Source organism: Tribolium madens, unplaced genomic scaffold (genome assembly GCF_015345945.1).
Source record: "Tribolium madens isolate multiple individuals breed KSU strain unplaced genomic scaffold, Tmad_KSU_1.1 Scaffold_91;HRSCAF=231;Tcas5.2_LG7, whole genome shotgun sequence".
Lineage (NCBI taxonomy): Eukaryota > Metazoa > Arthropoda > Insecta > Coleoptera > Tenebrionidae > Tribolium > Tribolium madens.
Window position 1 is genome coordinate 14,486,215 of NW_025401063.1, and position 27,009 is coordinate 14,513,223.

A 27,009-nucleotide genomic window follows, 5' to 3' on the forward strand; every position below is an offset into this window, starting at 1 on the left:
ATATAATAAAATACATAGGGACACAGGAAAGCTTTTTTTTCTTTCTGAATATACGAGGCTTTATGATGGAAAAATGATTCATTACTTCTTCAACATCTACCTATACTATAACGTTCTTATGGATGTTGGTTAATGCCAATCCATTTAATATTTCTTGGCCTATAGTGTTTCTTAATAGTATATTATACTAAAGCACGAATTCAAGTTTAAAAAACGAGGGGTAGGCACAACCACGAATCATTTTAAAGAAGAAGTGCTTCAAAGGTCTTATGAAACCAGTTTTTTTATACTATTTTTTGTAATTTGCTTTTTTTATGTCAATTTATTTTATTTTAATCGATTTAAAGATTGTTTCGACGATTGGTAGGCAATGTTTATTTTAAAAGTCAAAATTTGATCTAGTCATCTTTTGTTTTATTTAAATTTTCCAAAAAACAGAATATGGAAGATAATAAAGATGCCTGTACGCTTCTCTGAAATACATTAAATCAAAATCGTGTTATCAAAATTTTCCAATGGACATTTCCTGTTCTTGACACATTTTGTAATTTAGGTACAGTTGGAGACAAAATACTTTGGTAGTAACTTTTCTGACACTTTAATGTAATTCAAGCTTTAACGTTAAAATGAATGACAATTTCAAATTAATGACAGCTATTATATTTTCCAATCAAAAATATGTACATACAACTTGTCAACTCTGATTGACAGTAGCTAAAAATAAGGTTAACAGTCCTAAAGCATGCTTTAGAATTTAAGGTCACTCAAGTGACATTGACGACCAAACTATTTTGTCTCCAACTGTACTGACATGCATGACACATCAATGTGCTTTGCCAACCTAAAAATTGTCGTAAAATGTTCCGTCAATTAATGACTATTAAGACATCGCATAATTATATGATAATGATACGAGTAATATGATAACAATTTTGACAAGAAAAAAAAAGTTTAATTGTCACATGCCAGTCATGATGACAGTAAAGGGTTTACAGTGAACTTTTTAGAATGACAGAAAAATACTGCACGAAATTTTAATTCCGCAACTATACCCTAAGACACGGAAAACTGGGCAGATGTGTCATTCAGTTGTCAAAATTTCTAAACTATATCTTAGGTACTCATAACCAAGTTTTTAATGTTTATCATATTTGACTTTTTGACACTGACAAAGTCGAAGTTTTTGGAATCCCCAAAGTCACTGAGACTTGCCCCTGTGACATCCCACTTTGAATAAGAGCTATTGCTCGAAGTTTATTAAAAACTGATACATTTTTGCAAAAATTGATGTTTGTCAAAGTTAATTTGACAGTTTCTTTTAATATCAATCATAATGACGGTAAAGGTGCATTTACATTGACATTTTTTGAAATGACAAGAAAAGACTGCCCAGGATTCCGTGCCCAACTGTACTTATTATTTTTTTTTTAAAGAATAACAGTTGTTTTGAAATAACGAGTGTTTAGTTTAGTAGTTGGCGGTGATATGAGTTTGTTGTGAACGGACCACAATTTCTAATATGCCCGGCGATAAATGTCAGGTTAATAACTTTCAATACGATGGTTCGTTCACAACCAAACTTTCATAGGTAGCTTTAACGCCAAATTAAAAAAAAAACACGTGTTATTATTTAGTACGACGCCTATGATCAATATTTTTTTAATAGTAAACATAATATGTTTAGTGTCAAAATTCAGTCATTTTTGACAATGTCAGTGTGCTACAAGTTTTGGAACAAGCTCTACGTGATGTAACAATTTCAAAGAAGGGAACAAAGCAATTTATCCAATACCTACTTGATTAAAGTATCGTTCTAAAAGAAATTGTAGGTAGGTATTCCACTTTTTCATTACCGTTTGAAATTTTAATTAAATTCTTTTTTTATTGTCTTTTTCAACACGACTCGCAGTTGAAATAAAGAGCCCCACCGCTTTTTTTGCCCTGTTTAAATAAATTCGCGTATTCAAGGCTGCATTGCTGAATAATTGGTTGCATACTTTCAGGAAGTTAAATATCAATTTGTTGCGAACGTTGTAAAACTGTAAAGTGTAGATTTCGTCGGTGATTAATTAAGTTTAGTCTAGGGGCGTTTTTCAAAGCACCCTCTTTAACTCGTCTTCCAAATGAAAGAATGTTCAATTTAGAACTTTTTAATTTGTCTTCGAAGCAGCGTCGCTGTGTCATTCAAGTATTTCCTTTTAATTACACGTTTCACTTTACATCAATTAAACTGAGAATTATTCCCTGTGATAAAAGAGACTTGGTAAATGTAAACTTACCATGAAGAAGATATCTTTACCACACAAGGCGTCCCATTACTCTGTAATTATTACTATGATGGATAGTCTTTCTATGAGTGGTAATAAGAAAATATCAAATTTACACATACAATCGCTTTAATTACATTGAGCCCTGGCCGCAAACTTTTTTCCTCTCTCTCTAACCTACGTTTAAATAATGCGTCCATTGCCTACCGCGTTTCAAATCGTTAAATTGGCAACAGAAGATGTAATGAAGATCTGAGGACCACACACGTCGCTGCAGTGATTGGTTCTCACGCTCCTCCCACCATCAAGGCGGGATCAACTCAAAGGTGACATTTTGGAGTAGGGATAAAGCTAGTAGGCGTGGTTTACAGCCGGAGTGGGAGAAAGGTGTCAATTCGGTTAGTATGTTAAGATTTATTAAAAATACAAGCTTGGGAATTGATATACTGTGTTTTTTCTAATTTTGTAAATCAATTAGTTTTGATGCTATTTGTTATTTAAAGACGACTGTGTTTTACATAAATATGTTTCAGAAGAGAAGAGTTAGTTAGTTTGTCTTGCTTGGGTTCCCGTTGCCACATTTCACTTCCTAATCGGTTAATTTGCTCGTCGAAGCATTTGAATTGTTCACTTTTCCAATGTCACCGTAATTGTTTATTTATTTATAAGTATGGTTGCTTTAAGTGATACTGGTACCAACATAGAAATGATAATAATGGTTGTTTATTTACGAGAAATTCCGTTTTTTATCTAATTTTAAAAGCATTTTTGTAATAAAAAACATCACCTACATATACAGTGTTGACAGAGAACATAAAATAAAAATTCCTTTTGAAATAAAACACTGCCTTCAATTATATCGCCATTATTCTATAAATAAAACAAATTTTATTTTAACTACATAATGCGCAAGTAATGTTATTTATCTTCGGCCCACTTTAAAGTATTATTTAAGTGGTTTGTTGTGGTGTCTGTAGATAGAAGTAAATATTCTCTTTCAAAATTATCACCACTTGGTTTTTTTAACTAAAAGTGTTTATGTGTTTGTGTTTTTCAATTTTAAACTGACAAATGTCAGGAAAATGACCCTTTTATGACTAGGTAAATGACACAAGTAAAAGTTTTACCTTTCATACATGAAGTAAAAACACTATAGGTATTATTGCCTAAGCGTTTTTAGGTACTTTTACCGGACATTTGCTAAGTATGGCATTTACCAATGTTATCTCTTTCCTGTTTCTTTCGTTGCTTCAGCATTTTCTGGAGAGGTACATTGTAGATTATCAGCATTCGGCATTTTCAACTACTAAGTCATTCTCTAAATCAATAAACATTTTCGAAAATCTCACTAAAATTTCACTGCAAAGCATCATGATTGTTTTGTTTACTTGATAATTAGGTGTTGTGTTCTCTTTACTCTCGATCTGAATATACGTTTGCGGATAAAATAGTATATGTTACGTGGAGTAAAAGTAAGTTTATGTGGCTCACCTGAATCATTTGTCTCACTTTATTCGGCAAAAAAAACATTCAGCTTCGCTACATAAACTACTTTTACTCCACTCTTCGTTTTAGAATTTAAATTCTTTAGAACAGCATGTATCGAGAGATCAAGTTATATACCTAGGTAATTTGTAATCGAGTCATCTTTGGATCCGAAGACGTATGTCTGTTTTGAACTAAAGTGTATACGTTTTGTTATGCATGCGTGTGGATCAATTAATAATTCGAAAAATGTACCAGATAGCTATCTCTTTTCAACATTTGTAAACAGCCTTGTTGCTGTCTCACTACGTATTTGCATAAGGTCGGTCACGCTATTTATCTCACTTTAACAAATGCGATTAAAGTAACGCACAACTAGTGACGTACGTCAAAAGTGTGTCTTACCGTCATGTAGGTCATCTCTCATTTCATTTATAATGAGAAAAAAGTGTTATTGGGCTAATTTTTATACTCTCTATAACAAGCGTAATTCAAGCCCTATAAAAATCCAAATGTCAGGGAGAAGCTTTAATTTTTGACTTTCAGTACCAAAATGTCAGAAGCTGTGAAATGTCAAAAACAGTCGGAGGTCAAGTTGTGTTCTTGATTCACACTACCCTCATCAGCAAATAAAAAAATACAGTGCGATCAAAAAGTCTTTCTATCAAGTAGGCGTCCTAGTTGAGGACGTATGTTGTATGGCAGTTTGTATGTTATCTAGATGTCAAAAACTTATTTTATATAAATTAAAACTTTGAGCTAATTAAATTGAATTATTCTATGAAATGTCTCAAAACAAACTAAAATAAGATTTTGTTGGTGTTTATTCATAAAAATCGTTCACCACGGTTTCCTGTCAAAATTTATAAAAAAAAAATATTTTGACATTTCTCATTTGTCATTGTGACATTTTATCTTCCATAGACATACGTTTTAAATTTCTACGCTTGCTTGATAGACAGACTTTTTGATCGCACTGTAGATTGTAACTGCATATGAAACGTCAAATAAAATGTCAAGTCAAAAGATAAAACGGCAAAATGTTTGTATCATGATCTTTTACGACGGAACTTATATTTACACAAAGGTCCTAGAAAAATGATAATTTTGTCAACTTAGGTAAAATTTTATAAACATCGAACTGAATAGAGCAGCTTTTTAATATGTTAAGACTAATTTTGTAGTCCAATGTTAGACTATTCGCACTAGATGGTATACAGGATGCGCCAGAACTCGCGTCCCAGAGAAAAATTTCAAGTAAGATAAGATACCAGGAACATTTTTTTATGTCTCTCTAATGATACTGATGATCTTGTATATGTCTTTTTACAACTATTTAGTAAAGGTTCAAAAATTTTGCCAATAAAAGCCACAAATAACATTGAACAGAGTTACAATTTAAGATACAGCTTCCTTGTTTCCTCTTCTAATAGTCTGTAGCAAAAAAAAAATGGAAACTTATTAGTCAAAGTCCAAAATTTAAACTGTCATAACTTCGAAAATTTTATAGACAAATTTTTTTTAATATTTTTTCCATGTTCCTGGTATCTTACCTTATATGGCATTTTTCTCTGGGGCGCGAATTTTGACGCAGCCTGTATATACTTTAGTTTTGATTAAATCTTTTTCATTTATCACTTATCAGGTGTGTCTACATATTTATGTACTTTTTAATCTAGTTATGTCGTAAGTGTAATGCCGTGAAAGCAGATTGCAGTATCAATTTTCTTACTGTAACATTAGTACCTGATGTGATGTGGGTTATTAACACTTAGTATATCTATTATAACATCCTGTAATGAAGCACTGCATCGCTGCAGGCTTAAGTTACATTTCCGTTTTCACCTTTCCTCTATTAAAGCGTGTGTGGTAGGCCTGAAGAAAATTGTTTCGATAATTGTTTGTCAAAGTTAATCTGTTTCAAAAAGAATCTGTAAAAAGTCCATCGCTGTTTATGTTGCAATTTTAAATGTCCGTTAATGCAATTATGCAAGCTCATAATGCAACACAATGACATCTTTATAGCTATTCGAGCCAACATAGTCCATATAAGTTCTATCGGATGCTGATGTTAAACGATTTACGCTCAGATTAGTCCATAACGTAATTAAAAACTCTCACCATAAGAATTCCGGTTGCAATAATCACCGGTTTATAATCCTCATACCTACAGTTAAAAAAAATCTTTCTGTTCCTGATAGTTTCCTAGAAAAATCGTCAAGGTATTTTCTCCTCTCGTAATTTTATTGCTGCTATCATTTCATTAATTAAAACGACACACAAGGTCCACTTTTTCTGCCAACTTTTGCCTTAGTGCAATTTCAAGAAACGTGTTTATGGTGCTCGAGGTATTTATATAATTTTACGGTTTCTGCGAAAATTTAACGCAATAATCTGTTTCATTGACGGTTACATATAGTAATGCAGTTTTATTTCACTTGATGATGATGCTCTTCCATAGCAATAACTGCCTTGATGTCAATATAACAGTGAATCGGTTTGATGTTGGCGACATTTGCCGCCACAGTCCTCCGTGTAATATAATAATTAGGTGGACTAAGCGGGGCGTCTTTGCCTCCATTAATCGAAAATCTTTAAATCGCGAAATTTGGCAAATGCAGCTGCAGCAAAAAAAAAAAAAAACAGGAAACTACTCGACAAGGTCAACATAAAAAAAGAAGCACATTTTTGGGTCTTTCAAATTTTATTTAGATATTGTTCGCTTTTTTTTTTATAAAACCTGATGGATTATAAAAAACGCTTCAAGCCATAACTCTTTCTTTTTTAAAGATGTGTTAATACTTCTTAGAACAAAGTTGAATAGTTTTTTGTCATCTGTTGTTTGTCATAGATAATCAATCAATGATGATAAAAAATGAAATACCCTACATATTTTATTATTTTTGGATTTCACATTAAATTGTTTCATTTACTATTATTTATCACTAACTTCTGATTTTTGGTAATCAGAAGAAAAAAAATGAACATTTTTATTCATATCCAAACGGCCGGTTTAGTAGAGTACAAAGATATTTATTGAAAATCATTTGTCACAAAATTATGTCTTGAATAATTTTCTGTCAAATAGTTTCTTTTTTTTGCCGGGTCAAAAAAAAGTAAAATACAGGTGTAACAAATTAAAACAACTTGTTTGTAATAATAATATTTATAATAATTGTGTTTTGTTCTGAAAAAAAAGTTAAGTTCCAAAAAATATCAATAAAAGCATCACTTAAACCCACCAAAATAAAGAAAATCAATTCACTTAACAGGCATAACGGGAACAAATGTAGTCGGCATTGGTGTTATTACCGCAAATTATTTAAAATTTTAAAGGCTAGGTAATAGTGTTTTTAAGACGATATATTTCGATAACTAAAAAGCTTTTATTCGATTTTTTTTCGTTATTAGTTATTATTTGCCATAACCTATCATATACCCTAAAATTATGCGTTTAAATTAAGACTCACCTACTTATACAGGCTGGATTATAAAAACGCCTCGAGACATAATTTCATACCGTTTAAAAGCGTTACAATATTTTTTTAATCAGAATTGAACAGCTCTTTATTATCAACCGTTTGCTTGTATTACACAAATTGAATAAAAATTTTCCAGTCTTTCCACAAACTATTTAATTTATCTATAGGTAATTTAATTTTCAAATTGCCTAAAAAAGTGTTAATGATAAAAAATAAATAGTGTTTGTTGAGCGACAATTTAACAAAGTTTTAAAAACAATAAAATATACAAGGTGTTTTATTAAAAAAAAAGCAACATATTGATTGAGCATCGTTTCCAAATAAACTGTTTTTATAACTTGTTTTTAACAAGTATTGTCGTATTTTTTAAAAATAAAGCTGTTATGGCTTGGGGGGGGGGATTTCATAATCCAGCCTATATAATATAACCTACCTATAGGTACTTCTTTTCATATTAATGTGCATCAAGTAGGTTGTAGAGGTCTAAATGAATCTTTACTTTAAAGGCCGATTTACACAAAAAGTGTCATTAATGTCATTCAGAACAAATTTAATCACATCAATCCTATGTTAATTATGTTGTTAATTTTAATCATTGTTTGCTACATGGGGTACACATTTATTTAAAAAAATAATTTTTACGTATAAGATTGAGTTTAGGATTGTTTGATTTTTCCCATGGTTGCCATCTTAAAATGATCCCTTTCAACGACTACTTCGATGCACATTAATATGAAAACGATTATATGTAAGTAGTTATTGAAAAAAATTGCATCATTATGGAAATGTGATGAGTTTAAGTATTTTTAATTAATAACACGTTTAGTCTACGTCTAGGGAAAAACAATAGGTACCAATCAATCAAGTTTATTATCGTCAGTTTTGTAAATGTCTCAATTTGTGACACTAAAAATTTTCGCTGAAATAATTTAATTGAAAACTTGAGACAATCGGTTTTGATAAAACAAGATATCATATTGGAAAAAATCGAGTCAAAATTCAGTTAATCAAAATAAATACCAACATAACATAACCACAATGTGCGTGCAGTGTTCTAGCTCTTCTGCATAATCTCCCACTTTGCGGTTCTGACTATAAATAACCCATAAAACATGTCAAATTCAACCAGAACATTCGTTTTCGGAACTGTGATTCGTTTCTCGACGAGGCCACACCTCTATTGCCCCACCTATCGAACAAACCCCGCCCCAACCCAATGGCCAAACGTCAGAATACCGTGGTAGTTCGTGGTGTGTAGATCGGACTGGAATCGTCTCTAATTTGATCAGTTTAATCGACCTAAACTGTGCCTAAAACCAAGTGGGTGCTAGTGATTGGGAAAATGTTGGTCTGAAGGTGAAATGGCGGCTTTGACGAGCAACATGGTTCCCCAACCGCACCACTTCTCCCGACAGAACCTGGAAAGCACCGATGGTTCCGTCTCCATGGACTCTAGTGACCATTTCGACAGAGAATCCCTAAACATCGACCACAACAGCTGCTGTAGCGACGACACTGTGCTTTCCGTCGGCAACGAGAACCCACCACCTGAAGACACTCCACTCTCTTTTAAAAATATAGAGAGTCACCTAAACGCCATATCGCAAATTACGAACAGTACCTTAGACCCAGAGCGTAAGAGCCCTTCTAGTCCCAGAATAAGCAGCCCGTCGAGTACAAAGTCCGGTTCGCCCGGATTCCTAGTTTACACCAAGTCAGACCGCGATGTGGACTTGTTCCGGGGTTCGTCCACACCGGAGTCGCCCGAAAATTACTACAACCAGAAGACGCTGCAAGCTAATAACAACGATGCAAATAATGGCAATCTCAAGTTTTCGATAGACAATATTTTGAAAGCGGATTTTGGAAGGAGGATCACGGATCCGATTAATATACGAAAGTGCAAGCCGAAGAAGATTGTGCCGGAAGTTGGGGCTGTTGAAGAGGCCAAAGGACCTGTGGATTTGAGTAAGAGTGAGGCGGAGAAGAAGACTGAGAGTCAGCCGATGTTGTGGCCAGCCTGGGTTTACTGCACGAGGTACAGCGATCGACCTAGTTCAGGTAGGTTTGTGGATTTTGTTGATTGGATTAAGTTAAACAAATGGTTTCAATAAAGTTGTAAATTAACTCATTAAAGACAAAAATCAAGCGAGGTTAAATTAGCTTATAAAAAAGGAAACGTAACCAGACGAGGGAAAGAAAATAATAAATTCCTTTTATTCCTCTTTAATTACCAGTAAAAACACTAAGGATCGGTTTACAGAAAATTTAATTGCAATCAAATAATTCATCTTCTATAAATCAACCCTAACACTGCTCTCAATTTTTTTACCAGTTTTTCAACAGTGATGACAATTTTTTGATAATTTTACTATAAATACACGAACCTTTGGTGCTAAAGAAATCTCACGAGTAGACAAAGTCCACGAGTGGTATTTTCTAATAGCAACTAAGATGAGTGCTAATCTAATTAAACTTATAACGATAAATTATCACGAATGTAATTATTCGTAAAAAAATCAATAACATCAAATTATCAGTGTAATTTTGATGCTATTGGTCGATTTGAAATTTTTTCTCATTACGATTGACTGACAAAACTGTTTAAAAAAAAATCAAAGTAATTTTTAAATGACATAACTAGATATAAGGTACCTAAAAAAACTCATAGAAATAGAATTTGGACATTTTATTTTGACATAAAAAAATGGTAAATAATTTCTCTATCTATAGTTTCGTGAATGTGGCCTAATTTGATTGTTCCAAGGTTCAACTATAGGTACTATTTAAGCAGATCATTCTCTAAATAATGAAATAATTGATACATTTATTAATTAGGTACTGTTTGTTTCTTAATGTTTATTAATTTTATTTTATTTGTTTCGTTTATTTTTGAACTCAATACGAATAGAGAAGCAAACTCATAAATAATGTCTGCAGCTTTGTCCACCGCCCCAGTCCGGTTTCCCGGGGTTATTTGTCTTTTTTCGTTATTGTACCATGTAGATATAGGTAATTAAATTAACCAGTCTCACGCTTGATTATCTTTTTTAACGTCTGATCTGGTACAGTCGCGCTCACAATTAATGTCTCCTCTACTGTTTGCAATTTAATTATCATCGTTCCAACAAGTTTTAACATTTATATTTTACATGGAAAAATTTGAACGTGGTCATATATTCACGCGCCCCTATTTTTATATTGCGACGCCAAGCATAGTAGATTGTTTAGCAAGTAAAGAAAACTTACTTTTCTTACGCGTTGAACACGTACTTTTTTCGTGTACTTCACGATTTCACAAAAATTATAATTTTTTTATAAATTATAATTATTTTTTTCTTATTTTGTATAAGAAAGTTTTGATAACTGTTTGGCACTTCTCAATACGAAACGTCAGATTATTTTTAACAGATTTAAAGCAAGTTTAAGCCTTTAAGCCTTAAAAGTCCCACTTTTCTTAATTATTTTTTGCTTTTAGTTACAAAGCTTTCTTTAGGCTATGAAATATTTAAATGTTTGAGCTTCTGTTTGTTAAGTTAACATATTATAGAATTAGCGGATTTTTTCCTGAGTTGTTGTGATGTCATTTATGATGAATAAGTTATTAGTGCTTATGTAGTGACATTTCAATTTAGTAGTATCTCAGGGATATGATTACTCGGGTATTAATAAGTTGTTGTTGACGATTCGTTTTTCCATATTTTTGCATTTATACATTTTAATTATTGTTACAGTATTTTTGCGTCTACTAAAAATGTAGTTGTAGTATGTATTAGAAATTACAACAAAAATTTTACATTTTTTAAGTATTAAAGTCTTAAAACTTTAAAAAAGTATATTAAGAAACACTTGTTACAAACAAACACTCTCATTGTGAGACGAGTGCCTTGGTTGTGACACGTGATTTTTATACAATTTTTTCTATTGAGCCCTTTTTATAATGGATTTATTATTAAATTTTACAGTTAAAATTGATGTCATTTGGCGTATATACGGTACCCAAATCAATAGCTCAAATTGTATTAGCTTCAATAAAATACATTGTTCTCACTTAAAAACTACAACTATGCAATCTGTGAAGGCCAAAGTATTGTATAAAATGTTGCTAAAAACAGTGTTAAAAAGTTAAATTTTTGGTACATCTAAATGTGTTACTCTTTTTCTTTATCTTTTTATCATGCGATGATACTATTGCCTCTTGGTTTATATATACTATCAGAATTAATACATTCATTGCGTAATGTCTGAAATTAATTAGCAAACTTGGTTCAAGTTTCTGAATCGTAATTTGGTAATACGCCCATTAATTGCATGTTGCAAATAATAAAATGATCAAAACCTGTCAACTGTATCATAATTAAAATATTCTTTTCTTTGAAATCGGGCCAAAACCATTTCTCGTAACCTCTGATCGGTTATTTTTTTGACATTTATTAAATAAAATTTTGATTCATATACTCGTAGCAGGTGTTTTTTTAATTAGAGAGTTTTTGTGGCATTAACAAGCTAGAATTAAAAGGATCCATTAATGGTCAAATGAGAGTTTATTTTATTTGCACGAATAAATGGAGCTAATACCTGCGAAAAGTACTTACTTTAAGTTGATGAGTGATAATTGAGTTAATGGACGGAATATTTTTATCTGTGGCATAAAACACTAAAATTTGTAAATAAACAAATTAACATTTTAAAAAACTTGCGGCGGATAATAACACTTTAATTAAAATGTCATAATCTATAAGTGAGTTGTTAATTTGTTGGGAAAATATGTAAATCTTTTTTTACTTTGTTAAATAAATTACGTTATGTAAATTTCTTTATACATACAAGGTGTTTCAGAACTCACGCGATAGAAAAAAATAAGGTAAGGTAAGATACCAGGAACAGAAAAAAGTAAAAAAAATTCTTTCTATAAAATTTTTGAAGTCATGGGAGTAGAAATTTTATACTTAGACTTTATTTATTTCAGTTGAAAAAATTATTTTCTGTTTTTTTGCTACAGGCTATAAAAGAGGAAACAAGGAAGCTGTATCCTAAATTGTAACTATGTTCTATGTTCAATGTAATTTGTGGCTTTTATTGACAAAATATTGGTACCTTTACTAAATAATTATAAAAAAAAAACATATACAAGAACATCAGTAACTTTAAATAGACATAAAAAAATGTCAAATGTAAAAAAAAATTGACAGGTAGAGTTTTTTTTAAAATTTTTTCCATGTTTCCGGTATCTTATCTTACTTGAAATTTCTCTCTGTAGCGCGGTTTCTGAAACACCCTGTATTTGTACCTATAGTTTTGTTTAATTTCCAATGAATAAATAAATTAAGCGTTAAATTTGCAAACATAAACAGTCGTTTTCCAAATTAACATGTATTGTATTAGTTAAACTTTTTTTTATGAAATTATTCAAATTGGTAAGTAAATAGAGAGTACCTAATAGTGAACCTGAAAAATTAAACATATAGTTACACACAGCAAAAAGGCCAACCTTGGTGAGATTACTAAAATTACAATGGTGTACAAGTCAAACCTCTACTTGTTTATTCGTATATCTGGTTGCCTACGACGCAATAACCAATAACTTTTAGGACACACCTCGTACAGTTAAATAATTGGCTGTACTAAAGGAAATTGAATAATTACAATAATTTTCCAATGCCATTAGCTAAATTAATTAGATTAGTTAGCTTCAGATGTCATTAACAATAATGCAGAAGGTTATAATTAGGCGTAATTATTTTGTTGTAATTTAATTGTGGTTTTAGGTATTCTTTATTTTGCTTTCATGTCTTTATCACGTAATTTGCCCGCCACGTGATTTAATCGACTAAGTAATAAATTGCATTAGCCATAATGAAATCAAAGAATAATTAATTTTTAGTAGTTTTAATTGCGACTACACTTAACGACTGGTAATCGTAAAATAAATCAATTCTTTTCGAACGCCTAGTACCACCTACATGCCAATTTCCGATTAAATGTCTGAGAGTTGTGTTTGTTTGTACATACCTACATACACTTGTGTCAATTCTGACTTAATATCTATTAAATTTACGAGTAAAGTTGCTTTTATAAGACTTTATAATTAATTTGGCGCGAAATCAATGAGGAAACAGCTCCAAAACAATAACGATAAATTTTATGCAGTTTTCCTGAGGAGATTATCCGAAAGTTGAACTGAAGAAGAAGAAATTTAGTTATACTTGTAGAATAATAATTTTTTTATTATTGTCTACATAAATGTAAAGGTTGCTTTTCTTAACTCCATTTTTTCATTTCGATAAATTTTCCAGTAACTATAATTTGCATAATTATAAGAAATTGTTTACTTTTAGGAAAAGTAAAAATTTCCAAAGAATGACAGATAAAATTTGCATTTTTACACAAATAATCGTGACGTTTCTGATGTTTGTTTCTAATAGTGTGCAGTTTGTATAAGAATATAGTCATTCCGTAAAGCCCACCCAAGCTCGGGACAATTCTCGGCTTTTAAAATATCAAATGTCCGTCGAAAATATCAAATCACTTTCGATAAGTAAATAATAAAAACATAACGTTATGCAAATCTCTTTTACGATGTACAAAGGTTATACCTTGAATGACGAAAACACACACCTAGAACAGGATTGTTCAAAGAAGCAAACCGCAATTGTGAAATAATAATCTCTGGAATTTTATTGGTCAAGTGATGAAAAAATTTCTCCGAAAATTCAAAATGAGTAATTTTCGGGCTCGTAAAACTGGTTTATCATCTCAGTGTCAAAAATGAAGGTGTCTCAATAATTGCAGGTGGCAAGTTATCGCCACAGTGGGCTGAAAGCCTGCATTCAACATCAAAGGATAAATTAATAAGTCAATATTCAATCAGTTACAAATTACTGTAATTTTAAAACTGGTCGTACAAGCATATAATGCAACAATCACGAGCGGAGTTATTACCATTATGCTGATCCTCGTTGAAGCTGTCATTCAGAAGAAAATGTTTGTTCTATTGACAGTAGTAACCAAAAACCGGGAGATAAGTCTATAGAACGTAATCTTATTGTACGAAATTATATTATGGTTTAAACGTATTTTTTTAAATTCTCACACGAGGTTATTAAAAACGCATTAAAAATTAATTTAATTTAATTAATTAGTTATATTAACGAGGTGGATTTTTGCAACAAAAAGACAGTTGTGCAAAAATAAAAAAACTATCTAACGACCAAAGAGTACCAAGCTAAGCTGCAAAATACTCATCATTACTTTATGTTTGATTAAGAATTGTAAAAATAACGGTTATGATAATAATCAGTAAAAAAATAAAATATAAGTTAAAAAATGTTTTATTTTTGTCGAATGTCAATAAAAAATACCACAACCCCACCTAAATAAAGAAGATCAATTCACTTAGCTATTGACAGGCGTGGTGTGAATAAATGTAATAACGACAGTGGAATCATCAGCACAAATTAGTTACTATTTGATATAACTTATCATTCCCTAAGTTAAGACTCAAGCTGTATATTTTGATTTATGTTTGCAAAAAAGTGAAAGAAAGAAGAAACAAACTTCCAAAATATTTTTGATAAATACCTACATACATACAGAGTGCGCCAGAACTCGCGCCCCAGAGAAAAATGCCATATAAGGTAAGATACCAGGAACATGAAAAAAATGTTAAAAAATTTTTATCTATAAAAATTTCGAAGTTATGAGGGTTTAAAGTTTGCACCTTGACTCTATTTATTTCTGTTGGAAAAATATTTTTTTAAGTTTTTTTTTTGCTATAGGCTATTAAAAGAGGAAACAAGGAAGCTGTATCCTAAATTGTAACTATGTTCTATGTTCAATGTAAATTGTAACTCTGTTCAATGTTATTTGTGGCTTTTTTTGGCAAAATTTTTGTCCCTTTACTAAGTAATTGTAAAAAAACATATACAAGATCATCAGTATCCTTAAATAGATATAAAAAAATGTCAAATGTCAAAAAATAAATGTCAAAATATTTTGACAGATAGAATTTTTTAAACATTTTTTTCGTGTTCCTGGTATCTTACCTTACTTGAAAATTTTCTCTGGGGCGCGAGTTCGGGCGCACCTTGTATAAAAATACGAGTAATTACTTGTGATCACTATGCCAAATGTCAAAAAATGCCCGCATGAGTGTAATTATTATAAATAGATTACAAATTCTACAATTCATCACCTTCGGTTTATTGCATGTTGATGCATCATGTTAAAAGACTTAACATTTTGATAATAATTAAATTAGCGATAGGCAACAAACCTTAAAAAAAAACTAAATATAAAAATATAAATTAATAAAAATCTATAATAAAAAGTTGTTTTTTTTATTGTCTTCAACAGCATTACGCATAATTATATCTCGGATAAACGTGGTATTTAATGTAAATATTTTTAAAATTGAATGAAGCCAAACAATCAAGATATACTCGTATTCCGCCCCTAACAAAATTGTTAATTCAAAAACAATTGCATTTTTAATTGAATTGAGATTTAACTGTTCGAATTGTATAAATAATTAATGTTTGTTGTTTCAGGTATGTTTGGGTATTGGCATTTCCGCGCACAGGTAACTCCCAAATCTATATTTTGTGACAGACCGATTAAACTTTAATTATTTTCACATTAAACAACCATTTAGGAGTAAATATTGTTCATTTCGGTTAATATTTCAATAATAACCCACCGTAAAATATTAATTCCTTAATTAGTCTGTATAGCCCTGGATTTTATAGATTAATTATATTTTCGGTAGTATACGCGAACATTTAAAAAATTCATTAAAATTATGAAAGAAATATAAGTTGATAGGGTACGAAGACATCGTTTAGTTTGGCTAGCCGCAGTTAAATATTTAACTTAAAAGAGGGTGTTATTTTTATCGATTTTTACAATAACGATGAGAAACGCTTCATACCCAAATTTTACTTCTTGTAAGCAGTAATTTCTTGTAATTACAGGTTTTGCGGTACGAAAACATACAACTTTGTCAAACATAATTAGGGGAAGCTTTTGTATTTTCAATCGGTGAATTTGGAAATGAAGTGTAATTACGAGTGTGGCTCGAAGATACGTTATTACTTCAATGTTATGATTCAGTGTGTCTTCGACCACTTACGATTTTAACGTTGTGCTAAATTTATATTCTCTTGGAATTTTATGAATGTTAGGTAGAGGTCGCGCTACAACAAAGACTTATTAACCTTCTTACCTACGGATATATTGTGTACATTAAGTAAATTATAAAATTTTGAATCATTAATAAGCACAAAATGCCATTATTGAAGAATTTTCGGCTTTGTGACTCCTACCGGGCGGGAAATTATTTGTCTGCTTGGTTTCCTGTACATTTTGTAGATAGATCAAGTCTTTAACTGAGCAAAAATTTATTAATTAGTCATTGTGTTTAAGAAGCGAGTAACTAAAGTTCTGATTATCAAAAACTCAAAAATGATTTAAATAACAAGAAGTTTTAAAACAGCCCGACTCCCCGAATGTCTTTAACGCTCGACTTTTTGACATCTTTTACAGTTTAAATTTCAACCTTCAAATATTGACATTTTCGGAATTTGAATATTAATTTTTATAAATATGGTAAAGGGGAGCAACGAAATTTCTTTGGAATCGCATGATTAGTTTAAATACAGAGATAATTTAGCCTCCGAGGTTATGCGATATTACCCCTGTGACTTTTTAATGGCCACTTTTGAAAAACACAATTTTCAAAATTCCTGTTGCTGATCTAGGTAATCTACAACAACGAATTATTAACACAACTAAAGAAATAAATTACGAGACCTAATCTAAATTTAAAATACCTACCGGAAAAGTGGATTGCTTAAGAGTATACCGATTAACCGATAAAAGGCCCTCTCTGAATCAAGATTCCGTTGCTCATATGATAATTTAATACGACGAAAATAACTATTACGTATTTAAAGCTGTTAAAAAGACTATAACGATTGCTAGAGTTGTTTGAAACTAGATGAAAGACAGCTTTATAACTCAAAAAAAAAAGACGTAAATTGCGAAAAAACGCTAAATTTACTAAAAATATATAGAAATACATAGAAAATATTTGATCTACAGATTTGTCAACAAGAAATTACCACCTAGGATTTGAACTTTTAGGAAAATTACGTTTTTCATGTTGTTTGTAACTAGAATTTTCAGAAGTAATTTTGAATGCTTAGGGTTGGTTACCCCTTGTAGTTGACGTTTGACGTTTTCTGTCAACCTGCTGTCAGCTATCAATCGAATTATCCATACAAGCTGACAGGCAACTTAACCTAAATTTTGACACTGATTACGATATCTTTTGTTTGTCACCAAAAACCAACCTAACCAAATTTATGGCGACCTATTCACGAATATCCCTAAATTCTAGGGAGTAATTTGTTCTTGATACGACAATAGTTCAATAAAATTTTCTTCATTTTTATAATTGCAATTTTTAGAAAATTTAAGAAGTTTTTTGCAATTTACTCAAAATTTTGAGGGTGTATGGGCCAAACGGACTTTGTATTTGGATTCAGCGCATCAAAATACCTATAGATGGGTCTGGTCAAATGTAGGTACAGCTTTGCTCTGACAGTGCTTTGACAAGCAATTTATGACTTATAAAAAAAAAAACTGTTTGCCTACCTTTACTGTTTCATTCTTTTATACATTTTGTATTGGATTTACATCGAAAAGACTTCTCGAATTTTTCTATCATTCCACAAAAACTGAATGGCACTAATGATCGTTCTCTGCGCTGATGTGAGAGTGAGATTACTTGGATTTAACTTGCAAATTCTAATTTAAATTGAATCAAAGGCGTAAATGAAATTTGTTTTTTGGGTTGCATCGTCAGATCGTCAGGCTCATTATTATCTGAATTGCCCTGTATTTTACTTTTTAGTAGGTACTTTTTTTAAATAAAAGCTATAAACAATATTTTTTTATATTTTTATTTTCTATAATGTTTTTACTTTTACATGATTGTATTAAGTATGTAAATACAGGGTGCCCCAGAATTCGCGCCCCAGAAACAAATGCCATAAAAGGTAAGATCTCAGAAACATGGAAAAAATGTTAAAAAAAACTTTCTATAAAAATTTCGAAGATATGAGGGTTTAAATTTTGCCCTTTGACTCTATTTATTTTTGTTGGAAAAATAAATTTCCAAGTTTTTTTTGCTATAAGCTATTAAAAGAGGAAACAGCTGTATCCTAAATTGTAACTCTGTTCAATGCTATCTGTAGCTTTTATGGGCAAAATTTTTGTACCTTTACAAAATAATTGTAAAAAAACATATACAAGATCATCAGTATCATTAAATAGACATAAAAAAATGTCAAATGTCCAAAAACAAATGTCAAATTTTTTTGTCAGATAGAATTTTTTAAACATTTTTTCTGTGTTCCTGGTATCTTACCTTACTTGAAAATTTTCTCTGGGGTGTGAGTTCTGGCACACCCTGTATGTTCGGGTATTATTAGAAAAACATTGGAGCTTTAATCTTTTTAGTCTTATACAGGCTGTGTCAGAACTCGCGCCCAAGAGAAAAACTATTTGTCAAAAATTTTTGACATATATTTTTTGACATTTGTTTATGTCTATTTAATGACACTGATGATCTTGTATATGTTTTTTTTTATAATTATTTGGTAAAGTAAAAAAAATAGCAATAAAAGCTACAAATATGTTAATATTGTTAATGTTAATTAAGCAGAGTTACAATTTAAAATACAGGTTCCTTGTTTCTTCTTCTAATTGCCTGTAGCAAAAATAACTTGGAAAATTATTTTTCCAACAGAAATAAATAGAGTCAAAATGCAAAATTTAAACTCTCATAACTTCGAAATTGTTATAGCTACAATTTAAAAAAAAATTCCATGTTCTTGCTACCTTACTTTCTATGGCATTATTCTCTGGGGCGCGAGTTCTGGCGCAGCCTGTATAGGCTACTATATTACGACCTTTAGCAGCTCTATAGGCGCAACACTAGTTTTGGAATACATATAAACTAAATCATTTTGTAATCATCAGATATACATATTGTGTACCTATAATAAATTTAAATAACAAACAATAACTAAAAATTTCTTTAATGAAGCATTTTTAGAGTTATTATTTTATTTTTAGTTTAGCACGTGTTATAAGTAAATATGGCATGTAGGCTATTTTAAGGTTATAAAAATTCCTGCAACAGAATTCAGTTCTTGTAAAAAGCAATAATAGGACGTCAAAATTTTTATTTCACTAATTTGAAATTCCTTTTTTAGGTATTGATTTTGTGTCACCGAGCATTTCATTTGTTCTATTTTACTTGAGTACGTGTGTAAACAATAGCAGTCCAATTCTATTATGATCTATAATTCAACTCTCGGGTCTGAATAAAACATTTCAGGGCCGAGATTAGAGCCCACCCACCTTCAGCAAACAAACTTTAACACCTTTACACTATTCCAAAACACACATTACACAAGTTGGAGTGTTAGACCGCACACCTTCCCAATATTTATAGCGTTTCTTGCCGGACTAAAATAGACTTAAGTTAAGCCCACATAATAACTAGAACACACACACTGACACACATTCACTTATTCACCGCAAGATAAATTGGAAGGTTACAAATTTTCTCATTAGAGATGTGTCGAGCCTTGTCTCCGTTATCATTGGGAGGATTCGCAAAGGACAGGATCATTTTTTAATTCGATTAAATCTGATAATGATGGTGTCTTCTAAGAACGTGCTTTTAATGTAATTGAAAAGACAGTCGAGGTGTGGGTGGATGGTTTTATGGACACCATAAAAAAGCTATTAAGTTGCCTCTGATAATGTTAAAAAATATTTTAATAAATTGCCGGATTTCGGAGCATGGAGGTGCAGCCAAAATGCAGAAAAAGTTAATAAATTATTCAGGATTTCATTGTTTACCGAAGAGGCGGACACGAGATTAGTGCCTGTTTATCTCAAAAGTTTGCTATTTTACATCTTAATCGGCCGATGGTAAATAGGACGTGGGTGTAGTCGCCGTCTTGCCTTTTTCAATCAACAGTACTCTTAAATTTAAGAAGCTGTGTTTACAGAAATATAAAAAGCTTAATAAAAGCTCAATAAAACATAAATGAATAACTAAGTGACTCCACAATCTCATAACACATCTTTTATAGGCTTTGCTTATGTAATAATATTTATGTCGCGGTGCTTAGACCAACCGTTTTACAACGTCAATATTGAATTTCACGCCGATATAAAATATTTTTTGTAATAAATTTAAAAAGGGGCCGTACATGACACTTACTTAAGATAAACCCACCGAGCCGACACGTCTTCGACTTTTTCGAGCGTGAAAAAATCCAACGAATCGTTTAGAATATATTTATTTATGGCTTGTCAACACCGGAAATACACGCAATTTTATACCTACTGTTCAGAACATTTGATTTTTGAGTTTCATAATTTATTGAAATTGAAACGAATAATGTCCATATCTAAGCTACATGCAATATGCAAATTAAATTCCACAATAAAAATATGACTCGTTTCAGAATTCAGATTTTGTATGTGCATTAACAAATACGAGGTAAAGCTCTTGACGTTTAACACATTTTTTTTTTATTAAAAAAGTAACCAATATCTATAGTTACTTACTTTCATTCCAACCATGCAACGAAGGCATCGTAACTCATTTTATATTCAATTGAGAAATAAACACTTAAAAATGTTATACTAATTATAATTTTTCCTACAACCATATACGAAAGTGACATTTTCCATACTTACAGTCAATTACTCACGAAAATTGACGATATCGAACGAATCGCATTATTTTTCTAACACACGTGTGTGTTATAACCATAACGTAAGAGGTTGTGCGATTGGCGTAGACCCCTCGGCGCGTCTCGCAAATTGCGTGTGATTGGCTGTTTGTTGGCCATGTGCATTGCTTTTGATTTTCTTTATGCTTCAAAATTGACGCAAAGTTTTGTAATTGTAACCACCGACTATTTAAAGCTAAATTAGCTTAATTAAGTAAGTATTTAATATTAATAACTCCGATCTTAGATATTTAACAGAAACATGAAGTCGTTTCATTGAAAATAATGGTATTTTTTTGTTGTGGAATTGGGGGGTCGTGGGTAAAATAGTGTGCATAACTCACAGGAAAGTGTCTGACGCACTCGTGGGGCTTCTAGAACTGCTCATTTATGTGTTATTTGTCACTTTCCGTGCTCATTATGTAATATACTATAATGTACTTAAGTAGAAAAATAAATGTCTAGCTGCTACTCACTTTCTTTATAGTGTTACTCGTATGAATGAATTAGCTAATTATGACCAAAAAAGATTTTTATTTAAATCAACTAAATTTTGCTATTTTTTAAGTTAGAATGGTCTGTCTTTGTTGCTTGGGTCAATATGTATTAAGAGCATAATCGAGATATTATTTAGCCTGAGGAAAAGATTTGTTTTTCGGGGGACTAATTTTGACAATTATGCTTGTGGTTTATATTTCTCACAAAATTAAAAATTCTTTGTTGTTAGAACTGTCAATAACTTTTTGCAATAAACTACAAAACTGCGTCTACAATTTACTACTACTGCAACATAAAAACTGGTGACTCGGTAGATTTCGACTTCAGTATATAAAAAAATTCTAAATTAAGTATTGGAAAAAATGTCGTATATGTATTAGAAATACAAAATTTAGTCCAATCGGTATAAACATGGTGCTAGTTTAAGTATAAATGCGACTACTTTTGCAGACGAAAATTATAACTTTTTAGTTTTATAGTTGGAAACAGGTAACTAAACATTGTTTAGTCATAGACACTATACACAATAATAGTATATTATGTAACTAGTGCTATAAACGCCAAAAAAGAATCGCTAGAAAAATTTATACTCGTGTTATACTCGTACTATACTTTTTCTACGACCACCACAAAAATATTACTTAAATTAAGAATTAAATTAAATAACAAAGCAAACTTTAACCTGGGACTAATACGACGGTTGCTATTAGCAACGTAACCAATACGCATATTAGTCAAGATGTATATAAATGGTCACTTAGCGTTATAGAAACATATACGATAATCCGTGTTTTAGATGTGAGAGTAGGTAGAAAAAATATTTTTACGATTATTATTGTTAAAAAATCATTTATTTTTAGACCACCTGTAAAAGCATTTATGCAACATTAATTCCACAAATAAATTCAATATGGATTCAAAATCAAATGTAAATGTCATCGATAAAAGATTATCATAAATTTAAATATATACACCCATTTCTGGTTATAAATTAAACGACAATTTGTACTTTCTAGTTTTGCAAAGACCAAGAAGTAATTCTTGATGAAAGATTCAGATAAAACAAGTAAAGTTTGTCTAAGTTTTTATGGTCTTTGAGAGTATTTAACTTTGTAGGTTGTTTATAGTAGAAATAGCTACCATTCTAAGAAATCTATTACAAACACAAAATTTGAAGTACATACATATTAGAAAACCTCGAGCACTCCGTCGGTACGAAGGCAATTCAAGTACTACCTACTAGGTATCTCTGACATAGTGAACGACTTGGAAGGATGGATTTTTTTATTTTTTAACATAGTCTCTTAAGACGTTGACACACTTGGTATAACAGTGGTGAAAAGCTTTAACGCCCTCAGAAAAAAATGTTTTGTCTTGGATTGCAAACTATTTGTCCACGACTGTCGTTACCGTTTCATCATCCAGAAAAGCAATCCCACAAAGATGTTCTTTTTTATTAAATAAATTAGTCACTAAAAGCTAAATCTTGAGAATAGGTCGACGGTTCAAAAAGTTTAAAGCTCGACACACAGCTCTCATGCACAGGAGCATTGTCCTGATGATGAACCTGAGTTTTCATCTCTTTTTTTTTTTGACAGAATCACGCAGTTTTGAAATTAAAGCAGCATACTATTACCCAGTTGTAATATGACTATGTGGTAAAACGTATACGACAATAATTCTTTCGGAGTTCCAAAAACTGTAACCATGATTTAAATTTAGTTTTTTATTTAATAACTTAACATAATATTACATAATAACAATAAGATAAAAAATTAGAAAAAACAACAGTTGATTTTCCCCTCATATACACGAAACATGTTCTGTCTTTTTGACTCAGGATCATAGTGATAAACCCAAGTTTTATTTCCAGTAACGAATCTTTTTAGGAAGGATCTCGATTAATGAGGGTGAAGTTTGTCTCTCAAATGACTAGTTGAATGCGTTTTTGTCACTCGGTAACCTTTGAGACTCTAACTTAATAATACAATAACATACATCAACCAAAATTTATGTGACTTATCACTATTAACTGACAATTAAGTAACATTAGTTGCAAATCTTTAAATCAACGCCATCTATGTCAGGGCCAGTGATATCTGAATTGCCCTTGTAGCTCAACATTTTTACGACATTGTTTGGTAATGCCCTCATTGCTCTCATAAAATGATTAGTACATGAAATGGTGTAAAATCGTTCTCTAAAAGCCTCAGTTTAACTATTATTTATCCTGTAGACCCGTCCCATTAATTAAAATCTCGCATCTTATTAAAATTTTAACAAACTGTTATATAACAAATATACAAACATCATTATTTTCATTTTCAACTTTGCATAATTTAAAATTACAGGACAAATATCATTTATTCTAATCTATTATTCTTACAGAATTTTTGACTCTCTAATGCAAATTACCTAATTTATTATGGAATCGAAAATAATAATTAATGACAGTTTGGAGGTTTCTGGAATGGAGTTTATTAACCACTTATGACGTCATTTATATAGGTTGGGAAAAATTGAATGTTTGACGTGAATTATTGTTCCAAGTCAGCAATTGTTCATTAATTATATTAAAATTATGTAATGCAAGTTTCGTTTTTGTTGCCTGGTCTATCTTAACAGGGTTATTAATTAATGACAAAGCTAATAAAAGAATATTTCGAAAGTGGTCTTTGCAGTATGGGGCTATTTAAAATAATATTTAAATTTAAATAATATTTAAAATACTTGTAATTAAAGACAGGCCGTTCCGACTAAACTCCACATTAGCAGTATATTGAGAGTTCTAACAATGATATTTACAAAAATTTAGTTTACAGCCATAATCGATTAAATGGCAGCACTTACGGTTACACTGAAAGTAGGTATCAACTTTATTATTTTAAATAAAAAGCTATATTTTTATTACGTTTTTAGATTTCTTAAATGATTTTGAGAAAGTTTTTATTAGCTTTTTTATACCGGAGTATAACTGTTTTCAAAATATTTAAACTTTTTTTAAATTTTTGCACCTTCCTATTCAAAATTTTCTTTCATTTAGTGAAAAAAAATGGAGCCTTCCATTTAAAAAAAGGATATTTGAATAGGAACGTGCAAATCAAAAAAAAAATTAAAAAAGTCTAAATACATATTTCTAAATACAGTGGAACTCCTCTATAACGAGTCCCAGTTATAACGAAAAATCGGCTATAACGAGTAAATCGTCTGGTCCCTTGCCGTTTTGTGTACTATACTTCATGTAAAATTCTCCCTCTATAGCGAGTATTTTTCTGGAATTGAGATTGATATAGCAAAACTTTTACGGTAATAGCGAGAAATTCTGAGAAATTTGCGAAACAGATCGGTTATAACGAACGTTTTTAGAAGAAATAAAAATTCTGCGAGTCTCCGTTACGTATTGTGTACTAGAATTTTTTTGGAAATGTTGTTTTTGCGTGCTAATGGTCTTATTTTTCTCACTTTCTCAGTCTTGAATAACTTTTCAAGCAGAGAACACTTCGTCTTTCTGTATCAATATGTCGTCCTCGAAAAGAAAAACATTTTGTATAAAAGAAAAAATATCAATAATAAAAGAGTTTGAAAGTAGTAAAAAAGAAGCTGTAATCTACAAAGAAAAAAATTTAACCAGTTCTCCATTACCAACAATTTTAAAGAACAGGAACAAGATTACGAGTTCAGCTGTTGAATTTTTGTCAAAAATGAAGAAGTTACATACTGCAAAAAATGCTAAATTAGATAAAACCGTTCTTACTTGGTTTGAAGTGAATCGCGAATCCAATGTGTTAAAAGAAAAAGAAGAACAATTTGCAGAAAAATTTGGGATTCTCTAGAGATGATTTTTTTTGTACTTCCACCTAACCACGATGTATTTTTCAATAGCCTTGTACAATTGGAAAGTTCAATTGATAAGATAAAAATGCATCATTACAAAAAACAAACAAAAATTATTTTTGTTTAAATATTGTTTTAAACTTTTTTTTAATATTCGTATTCAATAAAATAATTTGCATAGTAGCAACACTTTTATTATCCACGACTGTTTATAACGAAAATCGGTTATACGTTAGCCCCTTGAGTTCTCGTTATAGAGGGGTTCTACTGTATACATTTTATTTTCTTTAAGACTCATCAAGTCATCATGTTACGTGAATCACCTGGTCCACATTATACTCTGAATATGGACTAAATTTAAAACTGGACAATTACCGACTTATACAATATTTATGTCTATTTGTCATATAGTTTTATGATTTTATACCTGATAAATCAAACAACCTTAACTAAAAAAAGATATAGATGCATAAAATACAAAAGAATATGGAAAACCTTTGAGGTAACACCTAATTAATTTATCATTTGATTTTTTTTTCAAGCAGTTGCTGTGATAATAAAGCATTTCCGTTTAAAGATTTTTTATTTCTTGTTGTTTTTAATTTGGTTTATAAAAGGCGATCTCGGTCCGTTTTGCCTTTAATCAGTGAGCGAGTTTTGTCATGCGTCTGAGTCCAATTCCTTGGGGTCTCCCTGTCTAAGCCCACACCCTAATTAGGCGTATTAATTTCCTTTTTTGTGTGTGCATGTATGGCCGTGTATTTGCATAAATGGCGAATTTCGTGTTAGTATGTTGTTTTGTGCTGAGGGACACAGCAACAGTCTACACATAGCCGAATATAATAGCTCATTGGAGTTGAGCGCGAGCCGTTCGTTGGACCACCCAAGAAGCTCACGATGCTATGAATGAATACGGCATAGCAACCCACGGGCCCCCTGATGAATTGTGATCTCTCTGATCTGACTTGACGGATCGTCCTCTGACTTTCTCAAAAAAAAAAAAACAAACCACTCATCATCAGATCATATCGGCTCACACGATTAACATTCAACGATTATTTCTGGGGTTGGGGACGTTTATCAAATGAGCTGAGACAAGGTGGCTTGTCGGATTCTGGGCCGATGAAAGGGGGCTGTGTGTTAAGTCAGTTAATTGTCTTTTATTATTTCGAATTTCGAATTTAATTATTTCGTGTAAAGCATTCATGAAAATAGGAATATGACTTAAAAAATGGACTGGAGTGACGATGGAAACAGATACGGTGATGAATCACTTTTAGCACATTATACCTAACATGTTTGTTTTTTGGGAAGAAATGTTTATATTATTAGTAAGGCTCGGATTATATGCACGAAAAATCCGTAAAATATGCGCATATATAGGGTGCGCCAGAACTCGCGCCCTAGAAAAAAATGCCATATAAGGTAAGATACTAGGAACATGGAAAAATTGTTAAAAAAAATTATCTATAAAAATTTTGAAGTTATGAGGGTTTAAAGTTTGCACTTTGACTCTATTTATTTCTGTTGGAAAAATAATTTTTCAAGTTTTTTTGCTATAGGCTCTTAAAAGAGGAAACAAGGAAGCTGTATCTATCCTAAATTGTAACTCTGTTCAATGTT

The 27,009-nt window shown here is 31.1% G+C and overlaps 1 protein-coding gene across 1 annotated transcript in view; it reads left to right on the plus strand.

The window, feature by feature from the left end:
• The first annotated feature begins 8,484 nt into the window (after positions 1-8,484).
• The window catches only part of LOC123010440 (homeobox protein invected-like), a 49,587-nt gene continuing 31,062 nt past the window's right edge, over positions 8,485-27,009 (plus strand). Inside the window, exon 1 of the mRNA XM_044407333.1 lies at positions 8,485-9,295. Coding sequence (XP_044263268.1) covers positions 8,596-9,295 — 700 coding nt within the window. The 5' untranslated portion in view covers positions 8,485-8,595. The remainder of the gene's footprint in view (positions 9,296-27,009) is intronic.